This window comes from Apostichopus japonicus, chromosome 8 (assembly GCF_037975245.1).
Source record: "Apostichopus japonicus isolate 1M-3 chromosome 8, ASM3797524v1, whole genome shotgun sequence".
Classification (NCBI taxonomy): domain Eukaryota; kingdom Metazoa; phylum Echinodermata; class Holothuroidea; order Aspidochirotida; family Stichopodidae; genus Apostichopus; species Apostichopus japonicus.
The window spans coordinates 25893609-25908853 of record NC_092568.1 but is presented as its reverse complement, the minus strand read 5'-3'; the positions used below and the strand labels follow the sequence as shown (position 1 = coordinate 25908853).

The 15245-nt window shown below is 36.9% G+C and overlaps 1 protein-coding gene across 1 annotated transcript; it reads left to right on the top strand.

Moving 5' to 3' along the window:
- Window positions 1–5058: 5058 nt before the first annotated feature.
- On the top strand, window positions 5059–15106 carry LOC139971299 (UDP-GalNAc:beta-1,3-N-acetylgalactosaminyltransferase 2-like). Its single transcript, XM_071977638.1, has 12 exons — window positions 5059–5196; window positions 5894–6011; window positions 6456–6556; window positions 7302–7396; window positions 7495–7599; window positions 8269–8364; window positions 9171–9284; window positions 9980–10073; window positions 10917–11100; window positions 11494–11572; window positions 12173–12360; window positions 13701–15106. The coding sequence occupies exons 1-12, from the start codon at window positions 5061–5063 to the stop codon at window positions 13921–13923; spliced, it is 1533 nt and encodes a 510-aa protein (XP_071833739.1). The 5' UTR covers window positions 5059–5060; the 3' UTR covers window positions 13924–15106.
- Window positions 15107–15245: the final 139 nt, after the last annotated feature.

The following is a 15245-nucleotide window of genomic DNA, read 5'->3' as shown; positions in this document are numbered from 1 at the left end:
GTGGCGTAGGAAGGTACTTTTGAGTGGGGGGGGGGCTGAAGACTGATGGCCGGCCTGGGGGAAGGGTCTAAGGGGAGGGGGTGTCCCCCTCCCCTTTGGAATTTTTTTGCATTTCCAGGTGGCCTCAGATGCAATTTGGTGCAATATAGCACACTTCAACCCACCCACTCCATTTTGTATATAATTTTGCATTTGCACCTGGCCTTAGATGCAATTTGGTGCTCCAAATGAGATTTTTTTCTCATTTGGAAATAAAAAGGGGTTTTCTGACCTGCGAAGCGGGGGGGGGGGGCGGAATGATACTTCCGCCCCTCCACATTTTTCACCGGGGGGGCTGGCGCCCCCCAGCCCCCCGGTTCCTACGCCCTTGTCTATTAAATAATGGTTATTTATATTAAACGTAGATAAAAATTTCTGACCTTCTTGAAGCATTTCCTTTCAGTTATAACAAATTTGCCTCGGTTCGGAAATAAATAACCATTAATTATCCGATAGGCGTCAATGCATTTATGATTGTTGAATCTTTAAATTAATGCTTGTTATACTAGGTGATGCCACAAAGAATCATTTAGGCTGATACTGTTCTGTTTTCAGGTGGAGCTGATATACAATGCTACTAAATCTCATCATTAGGTATGCGATTGCTAACATCAAGAATATTATTGCATATAGTCATTACAATTTTTAAAAGGCAGCCATATTGGTGTAACCGCCGGAGTGAGGGGAGGGGGGGGGGTGATTGTAGACTACCGTAGTCGGTTGCATGCAACCCTTACATCCCCAATAAATATAACACATAGGGAAATGTACTCTTATTCATCATTATGTATATAAGTTTAAACTCAACAAGTTTGAAACAACTGATTACGCCACTGCATATAGAAGTAATATTACAGATCCGTGGTCATAGTTGGATCCATTACCATCCTTGTCGTTAAATGTTAAACCTATTTTTAGGTTTTACACAGGCTTTACACAGGCTCTCTTACACAGGCTCTCTAGTTGATAAGCAGTTTGCTAACAGTTTTATTTTATTTTAAATGTTAAACCTGACAGTTTGAATTCGAATCGTGCTGGTGCTTAATAGAACTCTGGCTTCACTATAAGCATTGTGACCATATAGTGCAGCTGTGATATTGTGAATACTTTCTATGAAACAGGAATGGCAGATTCTCTCTCTTTCTCCCGAGATTTCTTTAATGCATGGTTGATAATGACGACGCTTCTGATGGCCGTCCATCCAGCCGTTGACCCGGAGACCAGCCGTCTCTTTTCCATCCTCTCTGCACTGTGTCTCCCCTGTCCATAGAGTTGTTGCATTACGTTTTTCCTCCTAGTTCGCATTGTCTCCACACATTTCTTACATTCACCACATGGTGTAAACGTCTTCGTTAATTTAGAATCTTTCCTTTCCCAACTTGGAGTGTTATTTTTCGTCGTCTTACTTGAGCCATCCATCATGACACTCTGTCTTAGTGCACCCCAAAGACCCTTTTTGTGATCAGGAAAGGGTTTGTTCGACAATTGCTCCATTGTGGGTAAAGCTTGTCCGGGTTGTTGCTTAACCTTGTCTGGTAAAACAGGTTGTTCATCTTGATTTCGGTTGCCGACACTAAGATTGTTCATATACCTCTGACGTGCCTGGAAACTCAAATAGTAAATAGTCTCAGTAATGGATAATTTACCACTGACATCCGAGGGGGCGGGCGTCGGAGATGTCAACTCATCCTGAGCTTCCTCATGACTGTTCGATTTCAACTTCGCTATTTGATCGGCCTGCTTAGCTGTCTTTCCACTTGAAACTCCAAGTGACTTAGGATGAATAATTGGCAGATCACTATCAGCTCTGTGAAACTCTTTTCTCACGGTTTCATCTTTTAACTTAGGATTTGTAACATTTTTGCTGTTCGCTTTATTCTGTTTTCTTCCATACCGTCGGCTCCGTTGTGAACCCCTTCTTGCTCCCTGACTCGGTCCGCTAGAGACGGTTCTCGTGCTCTCCCTGCTAGAATATCTCTCCCCATGTAGCACCTTTTTCTCCAACTCCATATTTCTCAGGTCGTGCTTGACTTCTTGAAAGTCTGCTTCTAGTAACCTCATCTGTCGTGCGTGGTCCTTATCCATCTGAGCCCAGCGTTTAATGAGTCTTCGTCGCTCGCTCTCGTTGTTGTAGAGAACCCATTGTGAATGTTCCGAAATATTTCGCACCACAGATTTCGCTGGTCGCGGTAAATAAAGGATGCTCGCGTCCTCGAGTAACGTGGGACGTTTGGGAGATGTGGTAAAGCTCATCGTGACCGTAGCAACACTCCGATTGTGATAAAAAATCTCTTAGCGAAAAGAAAGCACCCCCAGAGACTTTTAAGATACTCTATAGTATCTTCACCGCACTGACTGAACACTGCAGAAGGAGTCTTATCTGCGTGATTTCCTTTCGTTTCAGATATAGCTGGCTAATGTGTATATACTGTACACATAACACTACCCATGAATCATCATCATGGTTAAATTGATAGCCTTGCCCGTAGTATTCTTCCAAATATCCTGAATAGCTGTAGCTCACGACATGAAGGAATAGAGAAAAGTGGTATCGTGGCAGTGTGGAGTCTTCGTGGCACAAATGATAGGAATATCAATGTCCACGTCCTTCACAAAATTGTCAATATCGCACTTCCAACAAGTTACTGAGTCATTCTGTATTACGACCGTTCCAATCATCTGAAGTTGTGTCAGCCATATATGCAAATATATATAGTAGTTACGCTCAAAAGAAACATTTAACACTGGTAAAGCACAAGCTCTTCGAGAAGCTGGTACCCTACACCACCGAGACTTCAAAACACGAATTTCTTTATAAACAGTTACACTATATACTAAGAAGAAAATGAAATACGTTTTGTTGTCAATGATACCTAACAACGGTTATAATCCTTTGTTTTAGCATCACACCCATTACCTTAGTTGCCATGCATACGTCGTGCATGGTCAATTTCTGCCTATCTTGGTTTGTTTAATTGTCAGGTTTACGTACCGTTCCCAGTGGTTGTTCATACAAAACGCCTTGCCTGTTATTGACCACATAAATCTATCCTAGAGCTTTGGTATTTGATGAAGATCCTAATCGGAGAATTTACAGCTTCCGAGTTTATTTACAGTTCGTAATTACCTACAGAATCAACCAGTCAAATACCTCGATAGTTAGAACGTTAATGTCCTTCTTGATTCCTTACTGATAAACACGTTATGGACTGCATCACGTGACCATGTATTCACATGGACACGGAGTTTGCTGAATAAAAGCAAAAATAATAAAAGTTTAAATTGTGTTGGCTTTCTCAATCTAAAGCCCTCTGATCACCCTGTCGCCAGGTCTGGCGGGATACTTGTACCAATGTCGTTTCAGTACACAAAGAACAACCGTGCCATATTAAGAACAAATCCCCCTAAATGGTTCTGCTTCTATTTACTAAACCAGCTAATTTTTGCCGTGTTTGGTCGGTATTTTAACAAAGCCCTAAGGCGTATAAAACTAATTATTGATTGCACTTTATAGATAATCTTAACTAAATTAAAGTAAGCCCTAGAGAACATTATTTTGATCCGGCGAATTGGGCTACTAAACAGTGTTTTAAATAAAGCAGTGTAATAATCATTTATATCTTATAGCTTAGCTGATATTTTTACCAAATTTATCACATTTCAGACAAGTCAATTTGAGACACTGCTCAAATTTCCAAATTATTTTACACGCAGCATTTTGGTTCTCTGCGTCCGTTGATTGTCATAAATGTCATAATAATTGCATGACATGACACTCATAAATTTCTGTGAATAATGTGTAGTTTGATTGATTACCAAAGGTTGTTTTATAGGTTTGTGCGCTTTGTGCGTTTATAACCCATTTATCAGTATTGTAAATTTGTTATTGGTGTCATTTTTATAAAACTTTACTTGGTTGAAAGGGAAGAGGGTGGGGTGGGGTGGGTGTGGGTGGGGTAGGGGTGAGAGTATACAGAAGCATAAGTATGAAAAATATCACAAACTTGTGAAACTGAGCTAAGAAAGGCAAATTGCCAATTTATTAACAGTGTTTCTAGGGTGTTACTAAAACGAATGACAATTGCGTTACACATAACGAATGACAATATGTTGTATACACTAAAAAAATGCGTTGACTAAAACGAATGACAGCACAGACAGTTGCTTCAACCGGATATCACAGTTCAGACTTCGTGGGTATATTAAAGCCACGCAAACCGAGTGGACGCGAAGTGCGTGGCTTACAGATCTAGTAAAGTACGGACAAGATACAAACGCACCTTATAGTAAGCGAAATTGTAAGTCTGATTTTAAAAAGTAAATTTAACGTCATTTTTCCGATATTAATTGTTAGAAACTAACAATACTATAATCTCGGCTACAAATTTCAGGAAAAGTCCTTATATTGGACATTTTTATGAAAAAAACAAACAATTTTAAGGGTGGGGGGGGGGGCAAAAGGGACTGGAAAAGGAGAAAATTTGCGCCAGTTATGTAGCTACTCTGTAACAGTGGCGTAGGGAAGGGATGGGCCAAAAATCGGAAAATCGGGGTTAAAATCGAAAAAATCCGAGTTTTTACTCCACTCCGTTAATCATTCTATCTCTTCTCACCACCGTTCTTCGTTGTCATTCGTTGTCATTCGGTGTCATTCGCTGTCATTGGCGAATGATAATTAACCCTGTACAAAGTCAATTGTCATTCGGTCATTCGCTGTCATTCGTTTTAGTTTGTCCTGTGTTTCTATGTCATATATATATATTACCTCTTCGTCTCAAATCGTGTACTATTTTCATGTTGATACCCTTCAAAATAGTTTTCCCCACAAATTTGACCTTCTATACAAAAAAAATATATATATACAACCCGTCTTCTCGTCCTTTAGGACAACCCTACAAATCGTCCTTTAGGACAACCGCATAGATTCAGTTAGCTTCGTCGCGGAACATTTGGCCGATTTGTAGGAATATTGGCCGTAAAGGAGTTTTAGTGTCTGGCAACATTATTTTATGTCGTCTGTTATGTTTGTACCAAAGGTGTGTTGTACCCAGTTGACTGAGTTGGTAATGGCCACGAACCAAAATTTCTGGTTGTTCAGTATACTCCTTGCTGTGGTGTCCTTAGCACTTGGCTATTTTTTGGTTCAGCTAACACCTGGTAAGTGTAAATGTCTATTTCTCGTTGGCAGATGTATTATGTTGCTGTTATAGTGTACAATGTAGAACATCAAGTGTAGCCGCCCATAGCCTAACCTAGGTTAGACTATAGGTATTAGTACTAGCAGTAGTTTAGGACTAGTTATGCTACAATTGATAAAAGCTAACGAAATGTTAAGACCAGCGCCGCCTGAGGTATTCAGTGCGTTAGAAAAATACCTGATACATCTTATTCTTTATAAGCTTATCACATATATCATGAAATATGTCACACATAGTGATTTTATATTATATTCTATCTTTGTCGAACTGTGGAACTTATTCAGATCTGTATGTGTGACTGACTGTGAGTGTGAACCATCTAGCCCTAACCTTGTACTGATAGCCTAGCTATGTTAATTCTATGTGAGAAGGTGAGCACACATGGTAATCCCAAGGCACTCCCAACAGTTTGGTACAACTGGAGTCAACTTCAACCACATAAGCTGAATACAACCCTGTTACTAACCATATATCAGTCATGTATTAATTAGTACCAGCTGATCAAAATTTTATAGGCCTAATTCGTTAATGATGATATTTGTGATAGTGCTTTTCTTACATTTGTTTTTGCATAAACAATCATCAATAGAAAACTGACAGCAAAATTGTAAAAATTGTAATCAAATCTGAGTCAGTTTCTTTTTCTTTCATTTCAGGCATTGGTAGCAGATTTGATGTGGAAATTGTTGTTGGGGTTCTAACAGCCAGGGATAACTTTGAGGAGAGACAGTCTCTTCGTGACTCTTGGTTTGGATTTGCTCAAAGTAATGAAAGGTAAATCAACTGTGATATGGATACTTTCTGCTTATTAGCTCAATATTTCATTAGCAGTGTTTTAATTTGCTTTGAATTGGTACTCAATTGATTCTAAAGTAAGAATGTAAGACTGTTCATTTCCCTTGCCATATATCATACTTTTCCTACAGACATTATTATTATAATGACATGGCAAAATAAATTGAGTTGGAATCATGCAACAGTTGTATTTGAAGACTAACATTGCATTAAAGATGTTAAAAGTTGAATTGTAAATGAAATCCATTAATTTTACTCTTACAGTATGAAATTTCAAGCTGCATCACCACATAATAACTTGAGTAACTTTATTGTCATAACATCTACAACATTTTTAAATAACCAATGAAAGTTTACCAACTTTCATGAAAGTTAACCTATTGTTGTTTACCTTATTGGCGAATTTTTGCTTTTCTTTCGCAGGTTAATGCTGAAATTCATTGTAGGAAATGAGGATTGTTTGACACATCCAGAATATCGCAGATCCCCTTATGGCTGCACACCTTCAAATCTATCTTATGAAAGTATGAAATCCAGTTTTGTAATTGTATTGATGACATTATCACATTGCGATGTAATTCGATGTTTTAAGTCTAAGGGTTTTTGAAGTGTCAGGACATTTAACAGAGCACATTCAATAATGGAGTAAATTTGTTTGGCATATATGTGTGAAATACTTGAATATGTTTTATTCTGACATACAGTATGTGATCTCTGAAAAGTAAATCATCAAGTACAATTTGAGCAGGATAGATCAAAGATATTAGTCAATCACATTTGCCAAAAGTTGTAGCAGAAAACATCACATTTATGATTCAGCCTTGCTGTATTGTAGTAAATAGTAAATGTATTCCAAGTTAGTAAGCATTATAGCCCCATCTAGTCATTACACTCACCGATCAAAGCTGTTCAAGGACATTCTATATGTTAAAAGAAATAGTTTTTAACTTGAAGTAAAATTCTACTCATTTCTTATGATGACAACTTAACAATTGCTAATGTATAAAAAAAATCTGAGACTTTGACAGCTTATCTTAATTAATCCATAACCATGTGACTCTTCCTCCCACCATTTATTTCTTCTAGGGTAGCATGCAATCAGGGGTGGGGGGGGGGGGAGGGGCAGAATGGTGAAAGTGTCACAGTATGATAATTTTTGCAGACATACGCTGTAATAAACCAATTCAAACCTTTGATCAATTATCTTTGATTTCTGTGTTACACATGAATACACTAATTTACTTCAAGCTCCTTTTAAACTCTTTACAGACATTGACAAAGAGGTGATGGCAGTCAATATCAGCCGAACCAGTCAAGAAGAAAAAGATGTTGCTGTTCCTCTTCCCAGCAGAATCTCCTTTCAAGTGAGAACATTGATAAGTTATTAGATATAAAAACTGTAACATTTATTGGCTAGAAAGTTGCCAATGAATATTTAATCCTGTTTTTTTTTTCCTTTCAGGTTCATCATCCCATCATTATTCAAAAGCTTGGACTATACTGGAGAGGTGCCTCCTCTTCTATGACATCGACTTACCAAGTGTATTTGTTTGATGATATGAACGAGGTATGTACTTCAATGAAGTATATTATCCTGGCTTTGGTTGTATTTAGAAGTTACTCATCATAGGTACAGTGCACTAAACCAGACTAAGGACTTTCAATGCTATTGTTTACACTTCAAAAATTTAAAATTATCAGGAGACTGTTTGCAGAGACTCTTAAACCCAGCTGTTCCATTCTGTGAAACTGTCATAGCAAGCTATAAAAGAAATCACCTTGGAAAGGTAGACTTATTAAAACGTTAATATAACCAACATATACCACTTTAATACTACAAAGTGCGATATAAAGATTCACAGCTTGTCCAGTAATTATAGTAGTACAGTAGATGCATATCAAGTCTTAATTACAGCCACAATGATTACAAAAGAAAAATATGAACATGTTTGGGGCTCAAAGTTGGGCTTGCTAATTCCCCTCCCCCCCCCCCCCCCCGAATAAAAAGGAAATGTGAGGGGAGGGGTAAAACAAGCAGAAAAATGTTCCTGATCATAATGTGGTGTAGGACATCTGGCAGCACTGAAAGAGATGATATACTGTAGTCCATAAAGATATTCATTGGTTTGTGCATGTAAATAAAGGTAAAATGGAATATTTAATTGATTGTCAACTTTGCACATACTGGTTTATCTAACTCTATATATCTAGGTTATTTATTTTGTTCTCTTGTCAGGAAACTGTTGTTCAGGTTATGTTTTCTTCGAGTAGTCCAGGAGTCAGTCTCGGTGATTATCTTTTCAAACCAGTTGAAAGTTTCATCTTGCCAAAGGTATGTGTAACAGTGAATTAGCAATGTATTCATGTTTAATAATATCGTCAATGATTTGGTTTGAGTACAAACGAAAGCTGCATACCCACTCTGTAGAAGGTAAAAGGCTAAAAAGCAGGATGATATAATTTTGACCTATTATAAAGGGCTGGAAAAGTGCGCAATTTTTTTAAAGAGACCTCAATTAAAGATTACAACATAGCTGCAATACCTGGATATGCATCCTCTTTGCTGGTAGCAAAGTGTTGCAGATTGCTATGTACAGTCATCTAAATTCTTCCTATTGAGTAGATTAGTGCATCTTTGACGATCTGATTAAATAGCAGTTTTATGTGAGTCAATGAATAACTGAAAGACAAGCTGGGATATTTGAAACAATTCTTCTTTTGCTCTTTTCCAAATAGCAGTTTTGTCTGATTACCAAAGTTGTTTTTGTGAGGCTTTTATTCTGTGTGTTTATAGCCATCTACCAGTATAGTAAATTTGTCTGTAATTGATGTAATTTGTTAAAAAACATTACATGGTTGAGGGTTAGGGTATAAGAAGGAGAAGCATGAAACATAAATGTGGTTTCCAACTAGGTGTTGTGTGATGTGTTAGTTGAAATGTACTAATGTTTCTTTCTTTTCATTCATACCATCTTTTCCCTGTGTAACAGATAAGAACAATATAGTGCTGTCTTTCTTTAGACATGGAAGATGGGGAGGGGGGGGGGGGGAGGAGAATGGAGAAGTGAGTGAGGTGGGGTTCTTTCTCTGATAGTTTTATTTTTAGAGTTATGTCCTTTCTTGCTTTCATTGTTAAAGGACTTCCAGGGTTCTGTGGTAGTCAAACCTCTTGCAGGGGATTATGGCTGGTTAGTTACTCCTGGTGGTTCACTCACTCTGGAAACAGGAGGAAATGTTATCTCATACATGCAGGTATTATTAATAGACTTAAGTCGTTGATATTTTGCATTCAATGAGTGAATTTACTTTACACATCAGAGAATATTCAATGCATGTAAGTTTATGGAAATAGGCATGGTGTATTGAATAATGCATTCTTAGGCTCAACTCTTTGAAGTAACATTTAATTGTCAGAAGTCAGTTCTCTTGAAAAGGCACAGATGAACAGACAAGAGCCAAGTAGGGTTATGTTGTTTTATCTGGAGAAAGGAGACCAAGTTGTCATGGCCTGGTAAGAGGGTTCCCCCTCCTCTTTGAAGGGTACCAACATGAAAATAGTATACGAAAAGAAAGCAATATGCCTTGGAAACACTGTTACTGTTGATAATTTGCCTTTCTTTGCTCAGTTTAGTGTATTTATTACAGAACTACCTAAAAATCCGGCCATGAAAGAAAGAGAGAGAGTACTTATCTGGTTAAAAGTTATGGTAAACCAAGTCCTTGATGGCTTCAACATATAACCTGATGCATATCTAAATATGAAAACAAGCTTTCAATGAGAAGTCTGGTGGGAAATGAAACAGTTCGGTGAAATGCAACCAACTGCTTTAAAGTTGTTAGTTTGTTTGTGTGGGTTATTAAAAGAAATTATGTTGTACTTTCATCACACTGACAAGTTACTGACAAAAGATTGATTGATTCATGATACTTTTTTACTTCTACTACAGTACAGATGGGACGAACCACAAACAGCGAATTTACCTATCATTAGCAAAGATGTATCAGACATGTTTGCAGGCAATTTCATGTTTCTGATTCATGGTAAGATTTAACAAACAGAAAAAAATTAGAACTTTTTTGGTTAAAAGAAAGGAGTTTCTTTTTGAATGGCTTCTGATTAGTACATTTTTGCACCTGTTTCCCAGGTTTAGCCAGCACAAGCTTTTGGGGGTTGGAGGTTGTAATGAGGGGCAGAGGGGGGGGGCAACTTGGAAGTAGGTCAGTTAAACTAATAGAATTGCCAACTGCAATTAGTGCAGTTAGCTTCCACCATGTGACTACAAGCAGGGATAACAACTCCATTCATACACAGTCAATGTTGTGAGTGTTAACTGTATTGGTGTACAGTGGGATGAGATCATTACATAATGGCTTCACATAGCCAGCCCTTAGCAGACATGATGACACAATAATAAGGGAAGATCTTTCACAAACAGTCCTACTTTTGTCGTAGAGACAAATAAGCATCCTAACAGACCTTCCACCAAACAATAGTTTTGAAATTGTAGACTGAACTTTCTTCTGAGAAATAAATTATTGGCAAGGGTGCAAGCCCGTAATAGGTGTGCAGTATGTTGTAGGAGTTGTTGTCACTTGTAAGAGTATTGGTTATGATGTAATAGAAGTGGTAATGATGATGTTGGTTTTCTTTATCATCTGTTCTTTGTGAGGTAGCTATGTAGTTACATGCCATGTTTATTAACTAACAACCTGAGACCTAAATGTGTGACATTTACTGTAGTCAGCAGCTCAGGTCAAGCTTTAGAAGGAATCTTTATTCTTATGCACAACATTTTCAAAGTATCCATGCTCTCTGTGAGTGAATAATTAAAATACACAGATGTTTTGTAAACAACAATTACAGGTTTGACATTTTGTTGACAGGTTCAGAAGAATTAATGGAGACTGTGAAACAGACAGATGAGAAACGTCAAGAATGGTCAACTGAGATGGACAGAGTACAGAAAAGACTCCAAGAGGAAAATAAAAAACACAGAGATATAGTCCTAGTGGATGCTGTTGATACCTACCAAAATCTTCCTCTGAAAGTGTTACTATTTCACAAATGGTAATTATGACTATAAAATATTTATTACTGCTATTAAAATTTGTTACGGTTTAATAATATCCTATAGTTTGAAATTTCGTTCCAGGGAACATGGTACATCTCAGTAGGAATTTATTAATAAAGCTAGTGATGTAATATAGGCCATCATATTGAATGTCATTCATTTTAATGCCAATTTATGTTGATGTGGCATCCGTGTAACCTCCATGTGTTCTCTGTGTGCATCATTGATGTTTATTTATCTATGCCAATGAATTATTAAATATAAAGTGTAGTTTGAAGGACGTTTTAGTTCTTATCTTACTTTCACCATCATGATTACAGTCTGGCAGTTGCGAATGTATAGACGTAGACTGTAGTTTCTAAGTTTTATGTTAAATGTTCATTTTCCAGGTTAACTGACAATGTTGACTTCAAGTATCTCCTCAAGACAGATGATGATTGCTTCCTGAATATTCGTCACATTTTGAAGGTAATTGCTCATAATTATTTGTTATTTTCAAGTTTGTGGGGTATATTTCTTTATGTATTTCATCTTACAAGAATTTCAAAGGGTCTGAATGAACAGAGTTCGTTTTGGAGAATAAACATGATAGTCAATAGTTTATTTATTTCAGTAACAACGTTCAGAAGCTCTGAGCTGAGCTTGCTTTGTCAAAATGTTCTTTTTTGCAAGATACTGCAGTGAATACATTATGCAGATCTTGTCTATAAGAAAATCCGCCATAGAGCCCCACTTTTTCCATAAACACTGGGGTGCCCTACCCGACCAATGGCTCATTACTTTTACGGAAAAAGTAAGGTATCTAGGACGGATTTTCTTATAGGCAAGTTCTGCGTAATGACACTTCGGTTTTTATCAGTCTCCAATAATAAGAGCAATTGGAATCTCCTTCATGTTTCTTTCATGGCATTGTAATATGTGCAAGTTTTGTGGTCAGTGAATGACAACACACAATTGAAAACTTCATTCTGTGTGTACTATTTATAGTTTTCTCCTTGCAGTAGCAACTGTGACCTGTTTACTGTTAAAGTGAAAAACTGTTTTCCTTTTGCTTCCCGTTATTCGTAGACTATCAACAAAACAACATTTCCTGAGTCGAATGCTTGGTGGGGTAATTTCAGGTACAACTGGGCAGTACAACGTCATGGGAAATGGGCAGAGCACCACTATCCTTCCACAGCTTACCCTGCATTTGCATGTGGCAGTGGAAATATGCTATCGGCTGACTTAGTGAAATGGACAGCCAAAAATTACAGGTGAATTTCATCAAGAAGGAACACAGACTCGTAGATTGCCATGTAAAAATGTGGCAATCATAAATTATGCTTGAATAAAGCCTATAATAGGTTTTACATTACCAGCATGGTAACAGATGTTGAAATGTCTTGTGCTTCTTTTCAATTGAAACATCAACACAAAGCTTCGAGCCTTAGACCATCCACTTGTTGATAACAGATGTGCCTAGCCTGGCCTACTTTGCATTTTAGAATCAGGGCTGTAGGTTTGGACAAGATATTCTGTAGAACATGCAGATACCATTGTTTCTTTGCAGTGGCATCCTTCCCTCATCTCCAGCCTCTGATTACAATTTGCACTTGAAAAGAAAGATCTGAAAGTTATACTGAACTTTTCTTCACCATTGCTGTACCCCTAAATGCTTTTCATGGCCTGTGGCTCTCCCAAACCTTACCCTTCTCCATATTTTTTATGTAGCTACTTGCTCACGAAATGTAGAGTATTAATTGCTGCAGTATGTTGCATAGATACAATGGCTTAATTGGGACATGGGAAATAAAAAATAGTGACTCAAAATATCAACATTTTGACTTGTAATCTCACAATTATGACTTTAAAAGTCAAAATTTTGATGTTTAATCTCATTATTAAGACTTTAAAAGTCAAAATAAGGAGAAACATAACCAGAAAACGAAAATGATTAGTGGTTCCGATGCTAAACATATATATTCATAGTGTGGTAAGCCATACATGTTAATATATATGAACTTATGCACAACAAAATGAAGAGTATTATCTACTGTGGCAACATATAAAGGAAGGTACCAGGAATCAGTCATCATGTTGTCAAGTGTATTTAGTGACATAGCATAAAACAGATACATGCATGATTGTTAATGAGGTCAAATTTTATGATCACAAAAGCATGTATCTATATACTTATATAGTATTATCCAAGTACATGTATAAAGCTAATTAGACATATTATTTCAGAGATGTTTACTGATTAATATTCATGATATGCACACAAAAAAACAACAAGGTTGATTGTATGAATGTAGTGTGACAAACCTAATATGTAAAGGATTAGAACCATGGAACATTTGGTTCTTATCTTTTGCTTAAAAGCCATTTCTTGCAATTTGATGAATACTAATGACATAAAGTTGGAGACGTCATGAAAATGTACTTATTACATACCAACATCACCATACCAGTATGAACCAAATTCTACGTTAAGCCCCGCCCAACTCATTAATATTGTATTTATTTTTTTGCCCCCGTGTCCCTTTTAAGCTACCTTACAAGAAGAGTCAACCTACAAACAAAGAATATATATGGAGACTTTTATTTCTTTCAGAGTGCTACATCAGTACCAGGGAGAAGATGTTTCCATGGCAATATGGTTATCTGCTATTTTACCCAACTATCTGGATGATAAGATGTGGATTTGTGATGAAAAGTGTGATCAGAATATGCTTGCTTCAGCAGAACACTCAGTGGATGAAATCAAACAACTCTGGATCAATTGGAATGAATGTGGTAATCCATGTGAATGCTCTGCCCAATCACAGATAAAGTGAAACAAGGCAGGATTGCCTTCGGAATTCTTGTTAAGATGGAAGTCTTTGGACATTCCAGATATGTCACTTCATTGGCAGAGCATCTGAGGAAAGTATAACTACTAACAGGTATTATATACTGGTTGCTTCATGGAATGTCATGATATATTGTTATCATGGGCAATGTGTAATTGACTGCATTGTGTGTTGCAAATCAAGTATAGAAAGCTACTCAATATGGGAAACATGTGTTGTTTAATTTTGTATTTGTATGTAATCTATCCATGCAGCCATTCAATGGAAATAACTGTTTATAGCAATCCATGCTGTAACTGCCAAGGTCCAGGAGTGTAATATACCTGCATGCAAGACAAGTAGTATCGATACTATTCAGAAAAAAATCTTTTCACTGCACTCAAGCTTTACACGATTACTTATTACACTTGAAGGAAGTAGTGATACCAGGCAAAATAATTTAGTTGGCAGTTTGCTGACATTAGTAAATGATATAAATATTATAACAGGTAACTTAAAATGAAGAAATCCTGCTATGGTACAGTAACCGTATAAGACATTTAACAATGAGGCATTGGGCAACAGTGTTAAGTCTGATAACCCTGAATTGGCAGTTAGAATCAGTATCAATAGTGAAAGAGGGATGCATGTTATGCACTTGCATCTGCAGTATTGAGGTGTGTGTAGAAACTACTTGAATCAGTAGAGGGCTGGCTGTACATTTCTACTATGCTTTCACCTTCGGTGGATGAAGTTGCTAAAATCTTTCTAATAGGGAGACATGTAATGCTTATATTTGCAGTACTAGCAGTAGAAGTTATTAAAATCTTACCGAGTAGAAAGAAATGCAGTCGGTGAAGTTAGTTAACTCCGCTCAGAGTAGACATGTCTATGGTATGCTTGTACTGTCAGTACTAGCCCTGTGTAGAAGTTACTAAAATCTTACAGAGTAGAAAGAAGTGCAAATCTGCTATGCATTCATCTGAAGTCGATGAAGTTTATTTGCTCTTGCGCAAAGTACAGATGTGTATAACTAACTGGTATATAACTTTATAATTAACTAAGTATCATGAATTACAAAGTAAAATCATAAAGCAAGTTGCCTGTGAAGGTAATTACTACTTTCAGAAAGAAGATGTACAAGAATTTCTGTTTGTCCCATTTTTATTTCATCACAATGTCCAAGAATTATTTTACAAATGTGACAAATTAAATCCCCAATGACGGATTAAACTCAATGAAACAATTGAAAATATGAAATAACAGAAATATTGCAAAATTTCTGACGATGGAGATATTCAAATAATCTTCAGTATTTATTATGCTGT

Coding starts and splice junctions, on each gene's coding strand:
- LOC139971299 (XM_071977638.1), top strand. CDS start 5,061: ATGTTTGTACCAAAGGTGTGTTGTACCCAGTTGACTGAGTTGGTAATG. Junction 6,012..6,455: donor TTTGCTCAAAGTAATGAAAG/GTAAATCAACTG, acceptor TTTCTTTCGCAG/GTTAATGCTGAAATTCATTG. Junction 7,600..8,268: donor TGTTTGATGATATGAACGAG/GTATGTACTTCA, acceptor TTCTCTTGTCAG/GAAACTGTTGTTCAGGTTAT.